The 13,217-nt window shown below is 43.5% G+C and overlaps 1 protein-coding gene across 4 annotated transcripts in view; it reads right to left on the reverse strand.

The window, feature by feature from the left end:
* The window catches only part of ebf2 (EBF transcription factor 2), a 29,824-nt gene that overhangs the window by 9,607 nt on the left and 7,000 nt on the right, over nucleotides 1-13,217 (reverse strand). For all 4 annotated transcript variants that reach the window (XM_071482980.1, XM_071482979.1, XM_071482978.1 and 1 more), the window contains exon 6: nucleotides 12,562-12,630. In XM_071482980.1, coding sequence (XP_071339081.1) covers nucleotides 12,562-12,630 — 69 coding nt within the window. The remainder of the gene's footprint in view (nucleotides 1-12,561; nucleotides 12,631-13,217) is intronic.

The following is a 13,217-nucleotide window of genomic DNA, read 5'->3' on the forward strand; positions in this document are numbered from 1 at the left end:
AACTTGATGAGTGCAATTTCACACAGTCTGTTGTGGTCAGCAATGGAAACCAAGTTTTTCACCTATCCTCCACAGACACACTTAAAACAGGAAACACAAACAAAACATAGACCCAAGTCTTAAACCTTGGGATCATTTTCCACTGCGGCACTACAGGGAGTCTGTTATTTTCTTTTCTGTCTTCACTTCTGCATCTCTGTCAAAGCCTCCGATCCCTTTTGTCTGCATCTGCTTCAGTTCCCAAGACTAAACACAGGCCTCGCAGCATGAGGCAGCCATCCCAATGGTGACAACTTGCTTAACTAAAATTAGTTCAACGCCCAACCAGCAAGTCATGACACTAAAAACAATAAAAGAGATGCAGCTTTTTGTAAAATTTTACTCATCATTGTGGACGCTCTGTTTCACATTTCTCAGTCCATGGGGCATCTGTTACACATAAGTGTTTTACATATGGATCTAATCATGCAGTGAGCACCTAAGCAGCACAGGACCTCTAACAAAAATTTTCATAGGCATTCATCAGCACTAATCACTGTTGACATAAACTGCATTTTCACAAAGACATAAAACACATCGCCCTCTGTGCTCATTGTAAATGAAGGTTTACTGGTAGCAGCAGCTCTTGAAGCATGTGAGCATGTGATGCGAAAGGTTTTAAAACAGAGTTCAAGTTAGTTAGCAGCACAGCTAGAGAACTTTCACTACGCTTCTCCTTCTCTGGGGTTGCCTACGGCCTTCCAGTTTTGGGTTAGTGCACCATAGATGACAAATTTATGCGTTAATACAAAAATATGGGAGGAAAAAATGTAAGGAAAAGAATGAGGAGGAGGAGGAGGAGATTGTCATTATTTTTGTTCAGCAGATGTGGATGCCCTGCTGCTCAGACAGAAGTGAGGAGGAGTGAAGACAAAGAGGAGACAGAAAAAAAGAGCTGCTCCTCTTCATCCCCTTCTTACTGTACATGTAACCCCTGATCCACTCCGTAATGCCTAATTGATAGTGGGTGTAGGAAATCTAAAGAGACTGCACAACAGAAGAAGAGGAAGAAGAGGAGAGGCAGACTTAGAGACAGAGGAAGAGAAGGAGAATGTTGACGCCTTGTATTCAGGGCCATCACTCATCGGACATCCCCTCCACCACCATCACCCTGAAAAAACAAAACAGTGTCCTGACATCGTGGTGGAGGGGAGCCGCGGGGAGGGCAAGGGAGTGAAGGAGGGAGGCAGGGAGGAAAATTAGGAAACCAGATGTGGAGCCTTAAAACATACTGACATGCTGAGGGCCTTCCTCTGCCACACTCACACACTGAGAGCACTAACTCATACACCAGGCCCAGATACATGCACGTATGCATGCATATGTCACACACAGGCTATACAAGCCACACACACACACACATGCTTGAGTTCACAGAAAAATACACAAAGACAAAAACTGACTTGCAAGCAACCGTGTGTGTACAATCAATCATGCAAAATTATACACATTAGCAAAAATGATGCCTCAGAAACAAATGTCTAAAAGTCATAAATGTGCTTGGTGGTTTTTAATAAAGCATGAGTGTAATGGGCCAAAAAATGCTGTAGCTTATGGCTATGGACGAGGATTTGGATAAACCACTGTTGACCTAAGAATGTTTCACGCCAAGGCACAGATCTACAGATGGGTCGTCATGCATCAGTGTATGGATATGCATCCAATTAGTACATGTACCCAGGCTGAGGAAAGGCTAGGGGGGAGGGATGGAGGTGTTTTGTTTTCCTCCATGGGGAGAGCTGTGTTTGGGGGATGGAGCAGGGAGGTAAGGGGGGGAGGAGGGGGGTTAGTAATAAATACCCCTGGACCCAGGTCCCCTGGCAGACTGGAAGCTAGACTGGTCACCAGGGTTAACACCCGGGGCACATGACCTTTGACACTGCTAATGGGGCACAGAAAACCGTCCACGAACTGATACCCCCTTTGTCGCATACCACCACAGGACCTTTCACACCAGTCCTCCCAGTACAACCCCCTCTCATTCTAAAACATACAGGGAAATCTCTGGCATCAACCTCACTCACCTTTCATAAGCAAACGTCACAGAGTCCAACTGACTCGTATTTGTCTTTCTCCCTTTTTGGCACAACTTTTAGAATGAACACGACAGTGGCAGCTGTACTTTTCTACATTTTTACTAAACTTTTAAACCTGGATCCACTGTGTCCCTTTTAGCAAGTGACTGGTCTCCACATTACCCTGATGACTAATAGTCCGCGGCATCGTACCTATTCTATGTGAGCTAATGGAGTTTGAACAACATCTGCCCCACGCGTTGACATGCTCGCCAAACCGGCCAAGTGAAATCCACTGGTGGAGGAAGTATTCATATATTTCAAGTGAAAGTCCTACATTTAAAATCTCACTCACAGTAAAAGTATTGTCAGTGCAATGTACTCTAAGTATTAAAAGTAAAAGTACTCTTACAAAGAACAGTGTTATAATACATTAGATTATAATTTCAGATGCATAAATGTGTACAAATCATTTTCATTTTGTAGCTAAGGTTTAGTTCATTTTAATCACCTTGTGTACTATTTGGCATTTGAATCAGTAAAAGATGATAATATTTTATACATTGATTGTGTGTTTAAAGTGTGAAAATCTAAAAAAGTAACCAATAGTTATAGCTGTCAAATAAATGCAAAGGAACACAAGTAGCACTAAATGGAAATTCTCAAGCTAAGTAGTTCAAAACTTAAATACAGTAGTTAAATGTACTTAGTTACTTTCCTTCACCAATGAAATACCAGGTTTAAGTATTGGGTTTCAAACCTCAAGACAGTTGGAATTGAGAGCCAGGTCAGTTTCACAGTCTTGTTTCCTCATTCTTTAATTACATAATTACTGATTAAATAATATTTTGGTATATTTTAAACTGCATTTTATTCAGGCAAAGTTTTTTGTCTTGCAGCTTGGGTGTAGAAAAAAAAGAATATTTGATAACTTTGGCTTCTTTTTCTGAATATAAAAAGAAAAAAATCATATCTATCTATCTTATTGATCAGTGGTGAGAGAACCAGTGAGTAGATCATCTCCAGGTAATGTCAGGCAGACGGTGAGCACATGGGGGAAACTCTTTATGAATTTGCCTGGTGGACTGGCTGTGCCCCTCTTGGCCTTTTCTTCATTGCCTCCCAGGCTGGTTTCACCCCTGCAACCTCAGGCCCGGCCTATCGCGCCTCTAAACTTGAGAACTGTGACAAAGCCAAACATTTAAACCACTAGTGCTGATTTATAGAGCTGGGTAGCGCTGTAAAACCCTTGGGCTTGCCACCGCAAAAAGTGACTGAGGCGCGGCAGCGCTGAGAGGAAAAGAGGTGCTGGAAGGAGGAAAGTGGAATGATGGGAAGGGTACACAAGAGGCACTTGAGTGTTTCAACAAGGTTTCTCCTGGGTGCTTAAGTGCTTTACTGCATAACCTCTTGCTAGCTGCTAAATGTGCATTTCAACAATTTCAAATGAATGAATGTTTCAGTCTCCCAAGCTTAGCTCAGCCATAGATTGCATACAAAGCTTGGCCACATGGGACCGCGGTCAGCCTGCCAAATAGATGGATATGGATAGATATTCAGAGTCTAGAGAGCATGAATTCACAACCAGGACAGGGAATAGAAGTCCCATCAGTGGCCTGACCTCTCCCAGCATGCTTGGTGTGTCCTGAGGGACGAGGATTCAAAATATACTCTCATAACTGTCAAATGCAACGCAGAGCACCCTGTACAGCTGAAAAGATTTCAAACATACCAGAAGGTCATCTGCAATACACCAACACTGATCTTGCTTTTTCAATACCCTTTCAATCAATCAGCCGCTAATCAGATTTACCAATAACATGCGTTTATCAAAGCTCGACCCGAACCTTCCTCTGAGAAGAACAATGAATCTGGGATGGATGCCACCGAGAGGGCTAGGAGTGGAAAGAGAAGCAACAACAGAAGGAGAAGAGATGTCTTCTTAATTAGCCAGTAATGATAAGATCTGACAAACAACATCTGTTTCCAGAAACAGAGAGGAGAGGGGGGAGCAAAGAGGGAGAGAGAAGGAGAGGACGGGAGAGAGGGATAGGAAGGAAGACGAGAGAGAGCGAGAGAGAAAAGCGGCTGAGAAACCTGTGAAGCCTAGACAACAGGGACCTGCTTGTAAGAAAGTAAAGGGGGAGCGGAGGGGATGTGTAAGGGAGGGAACGCTGTGTAGCGTGACACAATAGAGGAAAGGAGGATGAGAAGTATAACAGAAGTGAGAGAAAGACAGACAGGGGAGAGAAATCTGACAGGGTTGAGGGAGTCGAGGAGCCAGGACGAATATGACAGACAGAGGGAGGAAAACAGATCAAAATGAGAGAAAAGGAGGGAGAGATAGACAGACGCAGAGAAGGTGAGCTGGATAATGGTGCTGGAGGGAGAGAGGAACGTGGAACGTGTGAAAACATGGGAATGGAATCGCTCAGGGGTCCAGGGTGCTGTAATTTACTGTCCGTGGCTAATACACAGCAAATGTGTGAAGCTGAGCTGAGGACTGGGAGAGGAGAAAGGGAGCTGGGTTGATAGGGGGGCTGAAGGGAGGGCACGCAGACTGTTGGGGCTCTCAGCATGCATGCTGGGAGCCTGTCAGCAGTCACATCACCCCCTGCCCTCAGCCCTGACAGATTCATCAGGACCATTACACACACACACACTGACAAAGATTATAGTGACACTCTAATTGTTAAATTGCTGCTCCTGTTTACCTTTGACTTAGATTTTCCTCAGTGATGAGGCAAACACAACATCTGTTGCATCAAAGATTCGGGCAGCAAAACACAAAAGCACCGATTCCTGCTTCTCTTTGAGTTTATATACTGCATTTCAGTACACAACTTTTCACTACACCCCCTTGCATATTCTTCTGTTAGCACTGAGGGATTAAAAGTGTCAGTAGAAGTTTTTAAAAATGTATCTACATAATATTCTGGCCTGGTTGCTTTTCCAATGGACTTCTGGAAGAATAGCTGTTTCCTAGCTAATAGGGATACTTCATTAAATTTTATTTAAGAAATACTGCAGATGTGTACATATTAGTGTTAGAGGGTGGTGAGTTTTAGAGAAATCTAACTCCTGGGAGAAATACTGCTGTGTGTCCAGATTCCAGATCAACAGACAAACAAACAAACAGGGTGGCTTGCGGGGCCGGCCCAGCACCAGGGGGTGTTGTTAAGTCGTTAGTGAAATTTAAGACCTTAACAGAGGAGGATGACCGATCCCAGTTACACACACACACATACACACATACACCCTCTCAGCACCCATCCAAAGAAAACAGCCCCTGCACCTAAATACCACTGTTAACTGGCCTCTGACTCCACACCCACCCACACACACACACACACATGTAGACACAAACTCATGAGATCCTGATTACACAGACACAAGATCCCTTTACGAAATATAAATGGCAAATGCAGGAATTTCACATCAAAAATAAAACCACAGACAACCCACACACTCATAACCACACGTTGCTCACTTGCTTGCAATTTGAAGTGCCTCTAAATCACACTAATCTGCCCCCTTCTGATCCTCTGAGTGCCCTTACTTAATCTCTACACTGCTCAACCAAAGGTGAACCCTATTAGTGGCCAGATAAATGGGAGGGTTTGCCCTGGCCACTCTGGGAGTGCGAGGCCTTTCAGACTGCCATTGAGCTGCAGCTAAAAACTTCTACCCCCCCCCCCCCCCCCCCCCCCACCGCCCCGCATCCCACCCACTCACACAAGTCCCCCTGCTGTTCCTCCACATTAGCCCATTGGTAGTCCATTCCCATTTCCTGTCAAAACATTTCTTTGCTGCTCTCTGTTTCCGACTGCCCCCTCTGTAGGCTCTCAAAGAAAACAAACCAGGCCTACTTCAGATGTCAGGGTTCAAGCCACAACAGCCAACAATGGCCAAAGCAGAGCAAAGGTGACCAAACACAAACTTGGCTCATAACCTACCACTCATTATACACTTCCTGTGCAAACAGGAGTCCAGGATCTTCACATTGAGACACATCGCAGAAAGCTCGCGCCACACCAAAAGGTCCCTCAACTCATTCTTACGAGTCTAACTCTGAGTGGGGCTCTCACTATTTTCACCTGTCAGTGGGTTTGATATTCTAGACATTGCATCGTCTCTCCCTGTCTGTCTTTGTGTCATTCTCTCCCTTGCATTGCCCCAAGGGAGGAGCCATCCCCACGGTCCTGTGCCAGCTGCTCAGTGGTCCAGCCTGTGTGCCGCTCTGCTGTGTGAGGCGGTGTGCACTGGAGCCTCAGGGCCTTGTCGCCACGCTGCCTGGCCCCCTGCCTGAGGGGCTCACTGACAGGGGGTCTGGAGGGACTGGACAGGACAGTACTAGCCCACCAGGGAGAGACCTGTGACAGTAGATTGAGGGGACCAGTGTGTCTGACTTTGTCTTTCTGCATGTTTGTATGTGTGACAGACTTTATGCATACATATTAATACCTGCAGCTATGTGATGTGGATGATTGTGAGTGCAAACCAGCAGCTTCACAGGGTGATCAGGGTCTTTCGTGAATATCCACAGCAGCTGTGAAGTAGTTTGCCTATGACATGGCAAGTGTTTGTAAAACCCAATAAAAAGTAACAATATAAAATTCAGATGTTACTGAAACCAAGTGTGCAGGCCATTATTAAACTGCAGGTTACCATATCCATATAATTCATGCTACAGTAACAAGTAACTCAGCAGGCGAAACGTATACACCAAGAATGAAACTCACTGCACATGAATATCAACAACATGACAGCTTGGTAAGAGCAGAGTGTAATGACACACTCTGAGATGTGGAAGATACCATAATGCCAAACAGAATGATGTTCCTCATCTCCACTTCATCACTTATATTCTTATGGATGAACAGCTCATCATTTATCATTGCTTATACATGAAAAGCATAAATGCTTAGTCAGCTTGTTCTGGGTAAATAAGGACACCGTATGTAGTATTCAATGATGTATATGGGGGCATGTTGCAATGTAGATTGGGTATTTAAAACCTTTTTGTAAAAAAATCAAAATCTCTTTTCTCTTCTGGTCAGCAAAATGTTGAGCATTCACACTCTACATGTCTACACAAGGCATCAGATTCACAATATGATTCAAAATCTTTGCACTAGAGCCACAGGCTGCAGCAGTCAAAAAGGGACCAAATCATAAATAACTGAGACAATTACATAATCCACAATTGATTACGAAAAAAAAATCAAACCTAAAATAAAAAAAAAATCCTCCCTCCAACTATCCAGCTCTTCCCATCATAACAAATCCACGGAGCTAACAAGCATCACTAGCAGCACTTACTATAGTTGATGGTGGGTCTGTGTCAGTTTGCGGTAACTTTTCCAAAATCATCTGCAGCTCTGTCTGCAGGCAGGGGCTCAATTTGAGTTAAAAAAAATGCACCTCCTCCACATCCTATGTAAGTTGGATGATGGAGGAGGGGAGTGATCCACAACAGTTAGAGTCTCAGACAGTTTTGCAGCCAAGCACTTCAAATCCTTACTGATCATTTGTTTCAGGATGAAATATATTTAAAGGAAAAGTATAAAAATAAGTTATTTGACTGGATTTTAATTTTTTTTCTTGACAAGGAGATCTGATAATGTAAATTATATCTGAATTGTGTCATTCAGAAATAACCTAATCATGGCAGTGGCCCTTAGGATTTTCACCTCTTGACTTATCATCAGAAAATCCATCTTGAAGTAATGAGACAGAAGGTACTGGCAGTACAACATGCCAGTATCAACATGGAGAGTTATGAGCTCCACTTTACAGCTACAGGAGAATCTTATACGGAGAGTATGAGAAACAATCTCCTAAAATGACATTGTTGTCTCACACATAAAACTCTCAAGTGCATATATGATGACCTAACAGAGCGACTTGGCGGCAGAACTTAAGTATGCATCTGGGAAAGGGGAGGAATTCGACCCCTGACACAGTCCAAAAAATGTTGCTGCATTTATTCTTTGGCTGATAGTTTAATGTTCTTTTCCCAAAGACTTGCAGCTTCTATTTTCTTTTTGGTTGAGGCTGAAGAATAAGGAGGTTGGCGTTTTCCACAATCAGCAGTACAAGGAAAAACTTTTTGGGCTGCTGTAAGAACAGGTAAGCTGCAGTGAAAAATGCCATTCAGGACGCACACAGGGAAACAGCCTCAGTCATTACATATTGTTATTTTTTTAAATTACTTTAAGATGGGCAGGCATAAACAGCTGGATTGACTAAAGGTGAAACTCATGGTCAGACTGATTCTCTGATTTGCATACAGAAACAAATAACAGAATATTTTATTGTCAAACTTTTCAGACAGTGTTAATCCATAAAGAACTAAAAAAAAAAACTGCACAACAGAACTGAGACTGTGTGCATCTGTGTTAGTGTGTTACTATACTGTAAGACGTCTTTTCATAGGAAAAATAGGTTTCACAATTAATTAATTAATATCAGCATAATAAATTAACAACTAATGACTGCAATAATAAACATTCAACTTGGGAATTTTGTAATTGAGCTGAAACTGCAGCAATGTACATCGATTGGTGCTAAAAGAAAAAAACTAACAAAAACATTGCACTGACTAGTTGAAAACAAACCTATGATACACACATATAACTAGAAACAAGACTACAAACAGATCAATAAAACCCACAACCTAAGATTAAGACTAATGGATTCCTCTTGCAGCCAAGCATCTGAAGTCAAGCCATTGCCCAGGACAACTAATCACTGTTTAAACAGTAAAATGATGAACTCGGAAAGCAAATTTAACTGCTTAAAAGAAAAAGAAAATACAGATCTATGAAAAACTAAAAAAAAAATTTTTTGTCTCAGTATTTCAAAATCAAAGCCTTCTGAGTCTTTGCGAGTTCCTTTGAGTCTGGGGGAGGGAAGAGCCATATTGACAAATTGGAAAATTCCTATTGATTATTCTTCTTTTCTCTGAGCACCGGCTTGTTAAAAAAGACCCCTCTTGGAAACACAATCAATTAGTGAGATAGTGCTTGCCATTGATCACCCCCCTCCACCTCATAAGGCTCTTGCCTCACGATGGATCCCTCCACACACATGCCTTATGACCAACTATTGATCTCTGCTTCTCAGCCAAATATAAAAGCACGCACTCACGGTGAGAGCTGACCCCTTACGTACAAACCACACAGTCTAATACTAATACTGACATCTGCTTGTCTCCATTGTAAACCTATGGCTCACTCATAAATACAGAGGCCAGCTTTGGCCCAGAACCAATATAGTTTCTCAGAGGTCAGAGGTCAGCATGACAATAATGCCACCATTAAAAGATCTGCCTGAGTTAATACTGAGAACTCTCAGTACAGAGAAGCTTTACACAGTAAAAGCAACAAAGATTGGTGAAAAATATTTGTATTATACAAGGGGTTGATTGAATTTTTAGTTTGATTGGTCTGTCAGGTATTCATAGGGTATAAGGATGAATCCCTGATAAATTACCTAAAAAAAAAAAAAAAAGTGGTTACCAAAATTTTTGTCAATTAATTTTCTATCAATCAACTAACTAACTGATCTGCTAATCATTTCAGCACTAACTGTACAAAAACCACCAAACAATATAAAAAAATGATGGCCAAATGGAAACTTAACTGAAAAATAATTCAAAAAAGAAAAGCAGTAAAAAAAATTGACAGCATTATTTTTGAAGCATTACTGAGGATTTATGGTGGTGAGCCCAGAGGAAACAATCTATCTATCCGTCTGTTGATCAATCATCTAACCAATCAGTGAACAAGCTGATCCATCAGTCAAAGATAGGTGACATCCTCCAAACAGAGAAGTCACATCAGGCTTATGAATATAACAGTTCACTGAAGTTAAGTTTAGACAATTGTAAAACTAATAGGCACAGCAGGTAGTGGGGCAGATAGAGCGATAGATAATTTTCTCCCATAGGCAACTCAAGAGTCATCTCTTTGTCAACAACTGCCCTTGCCCTCTTCATCCCTCGGTCCCTCCACCCTGTATCCCTTCACCCCTCCCTATGGATCAGCTGTGATCTCCCCTCTCTCCTTTCACTCAAATCAGGATTAGGGAGAAGGGGAGGTGGAGGGGGAGTGCAGCAGCAGCAGGAGAAGGGGGGAGAGAAAACTGAAACAATATGGAAAGGAGATTAGAAAAGAGGGGGTTTGGGCCGTTTGGGGAATTGAAAACTCCCTTGTGCTTGGGTAGGTGTCCTAATGACACCGCCTAATTATGGCAAAATTAGACAGGCTAAAGGGAAGGTGGGGGGTAGTGGTGGAGATGGTAAAGTGAAGGAAAAAGAAGTGGATCAAGGGAATTAAGCAATAGGGAGTAAGTGCACAGTAGGAGCATGTGAGAGCAAATGAAAAAGAACGCAAGGGGTGTGCAGAAGTGCAGACAAAAGTTGAGGTAGGAAGGAAGGGAGCATGGGGCTGAGAGTGAGAGTTAGAGAGAAAAAAAGAGAAAAAGAAGAAGAAAAAGGGTAGAAAGCAGTGGCTGGGCGATAGGAGCGAGAGGGCCCCAGCACGCTGCATGTTAATTGGAGAACAGGTGTTGGGGCTGGGAGCAGGAGGCTGATTACTGGAGCCACAGAAACAGACCGTCTCCTCCACACATACACACACAACTGCACATACAGGGATACACACATGCACAAATGTACATAGGCTGCACACACACACACACACACACACACACACACACACACACACACACACACACACACACACAAACACACACCCATACACACATGAATAATTTAAGACCCAAGCAGTGACTAGGGAAAAAGGTCAGAGTAGGGGTCACACAGACACATAGACAATTGCACATACGTCCATATACATACATAAATAAATGTGCGGGGATCCTTACACACTCAGATGAAAATATACATCCGTTTGTCTGCACACAAACAGTGAAAACTGGCTCAGAACATACACACACATCCTGCCCTGTCAATCTTTCTGCTCTCTCTTGCTTTCAGTGTATAGTGTGCACACATACACACAGTCAAGTAAGAAAGTGCACATAAGGTGGGATAAAAGGGCACAGGGCTGCACAAAATTCCATTGGCTTATCAGAAATTAACTGGCTGCTAATAGGCAGCTCCCTGAGGAGAGGATTTCGCAGGCCAGTCAAGAGGGAGAAGCCCCCATCAGGATGGGATATGCCCAGTGTGATTAGAGAGTACAGTAGGTCAATGATTCCATTTAAATCAATCCTCGCAGTTGCACACCAGCCTGCACACACATATGCACACACACACACACACACACACACACACATACACATGCACACACAAAGTCACAACAAGATATAGATCGCTCTTTCCTCACCAGCACGCCACCAAGCCACTTACAAACAAATTTCGAGAGGCTTAGCCATGTTAGGAGGAAGTATAAAAATGGTGCAGAGGGGGTTATTGGGAGAGTAATGCGCTACAGTAAATGAGAAAAGCAGCTGCTCCATAGCATTCTGGGAAAATTCAAAAAACAACAGCCCCATTTTTCCATTATATGAAAACTATCTTCAGCTGAGATCCTTTGAGACACACTGTCAACGGCCAGCCAGCTTGAACTGAGAAGGGGGAAGAAAAGGGTCCTTGACGTATATGAAGTGAGTGTTTTCTAGACAGACAATTGTAGGGAAGGAGAGAGGAAAAGAGAGAGGAGGGAAAGGTGATGAAGGTTGCATCTATGACATCACAGAGAAGGTATTTCACATGCACTCTGCTTATGAACATTCATCACATTGGCTAATGCCAGGCAGACAGTGCTGGACCTCCGAAATCCCTCAGACGTGAAGGCCCTCACACACGCTGATTACAGCGGTGGTCATCCGCCTTTAAGCCTGATAAGTGGTTGTCAGGATGAACATTTACTACATATGTGAGCCTGTCTGGTGGTATGAAAGATCCACATGCTTCTGATAAAAAGGAAATCTGCGCTTTTGGCAGGTTTCAGGTGCAATGCCGGCTGTTCAATGTAATGAGAAACCTATCTGAAACAGATCCCAGAAAGCTGAAGATAGATCAACAGATAAACAGAAAGCTGAAGAGAGAGAAACACATGGAAGACAGACATGGACACGGATACTCTGTACTGTATGTTACAGCCTACCTGCACTGGTGCAGTTTAAACGGACATGGCAGAAACACTAACTACTGTGAACACCTATCACTATGTTGTATCACTATACATGTACAGATTAATATTCATATGTGAAATCAACACACAAACATTAACAATGCTGAGCCCCCAGGGCTTCTACTCTGCTATTTGCTGCTTTTCTCACTATGGTCACTATTCTCATTAGCTGTAAGTGCAGCAGCTGATTGGTAGGATCTCAGCACACGAACCTCTCTCCTGCACTGTGTGTGAGTGTGTAGGTGCATATACACAAAGAAAGGGCAGCCTGAATACTTAGTATGAAGAGGTGCTTGTTTGAGGTGGTGGACACTGTGTAGGACATGATTTGATCTCATTACCTGTCAATGATGACTGGGTCAGAGGGCGTCTCGTTTCGGTTGCCACAACTTTTCTTCTCACAACAGCGGCTGAGCAGGCAGTTGAAGAGACAGAAAAGAGGAAAAAAGTCATTGTTGGAAGAAAAACAAATTAAACAAGAGGAGCCATCATTTGTTTGGGCCATCCACATCCTCAGGCCCAGACTACTCTGCCCCGCAGTCGGCCAAGATCCAGGAGCACACAAAGGAGGCATGAGAGGGGAGGGGAGGAATAGACAAAAGAATAAAAGAGGAAGAAAAGGTACAACAACACACCCTACAAACAGTGAGAGACTATTCAAAAGTGAAAAGCCAGCCAGGCAATCTGTCACATTGATTTCAAAATCAAACTCAACCCCCACGAAGCCTCATTACGCACACACACACACACACACACACATGCACACACACACACACACACACCGTCCCACAACATCCTACCATTCGTCAGCAGTCCTGTCCGAGGAGCCTGCTGGCCACCCAGCCCACCCCTCCCCAAAGTCCCCTTCACTGCATAACAAAAGTGCCCCCACCCCTAACCATCTGCCACCCCTACACCTCGCCTCACCCCTCTCGTGTCCCAGCTTGGCCCTGCCCTGCCCCCCTCCGCCCCCCTGTCAGACGGCCTCACTCCCCAG

Source organism: Trachinotus anak, unplaced genomic scaffold (genome assembly GCF_046630095.1).
Source record: "Trachinotus anak isolate AG129_WGS33_773 ecotype Australia unplaced genomic scaffold, CSIRO_AGI_Tana_v1 ptg000008l, whole genome shotgun sequence".
In the NCBI taxonomy this organism is placed as follows: Eukaryota; Metazoa; Chordata; class Actinopteri; order Carangiformes; family Carangidae; genus Trachinotus; species Trachinotus anak.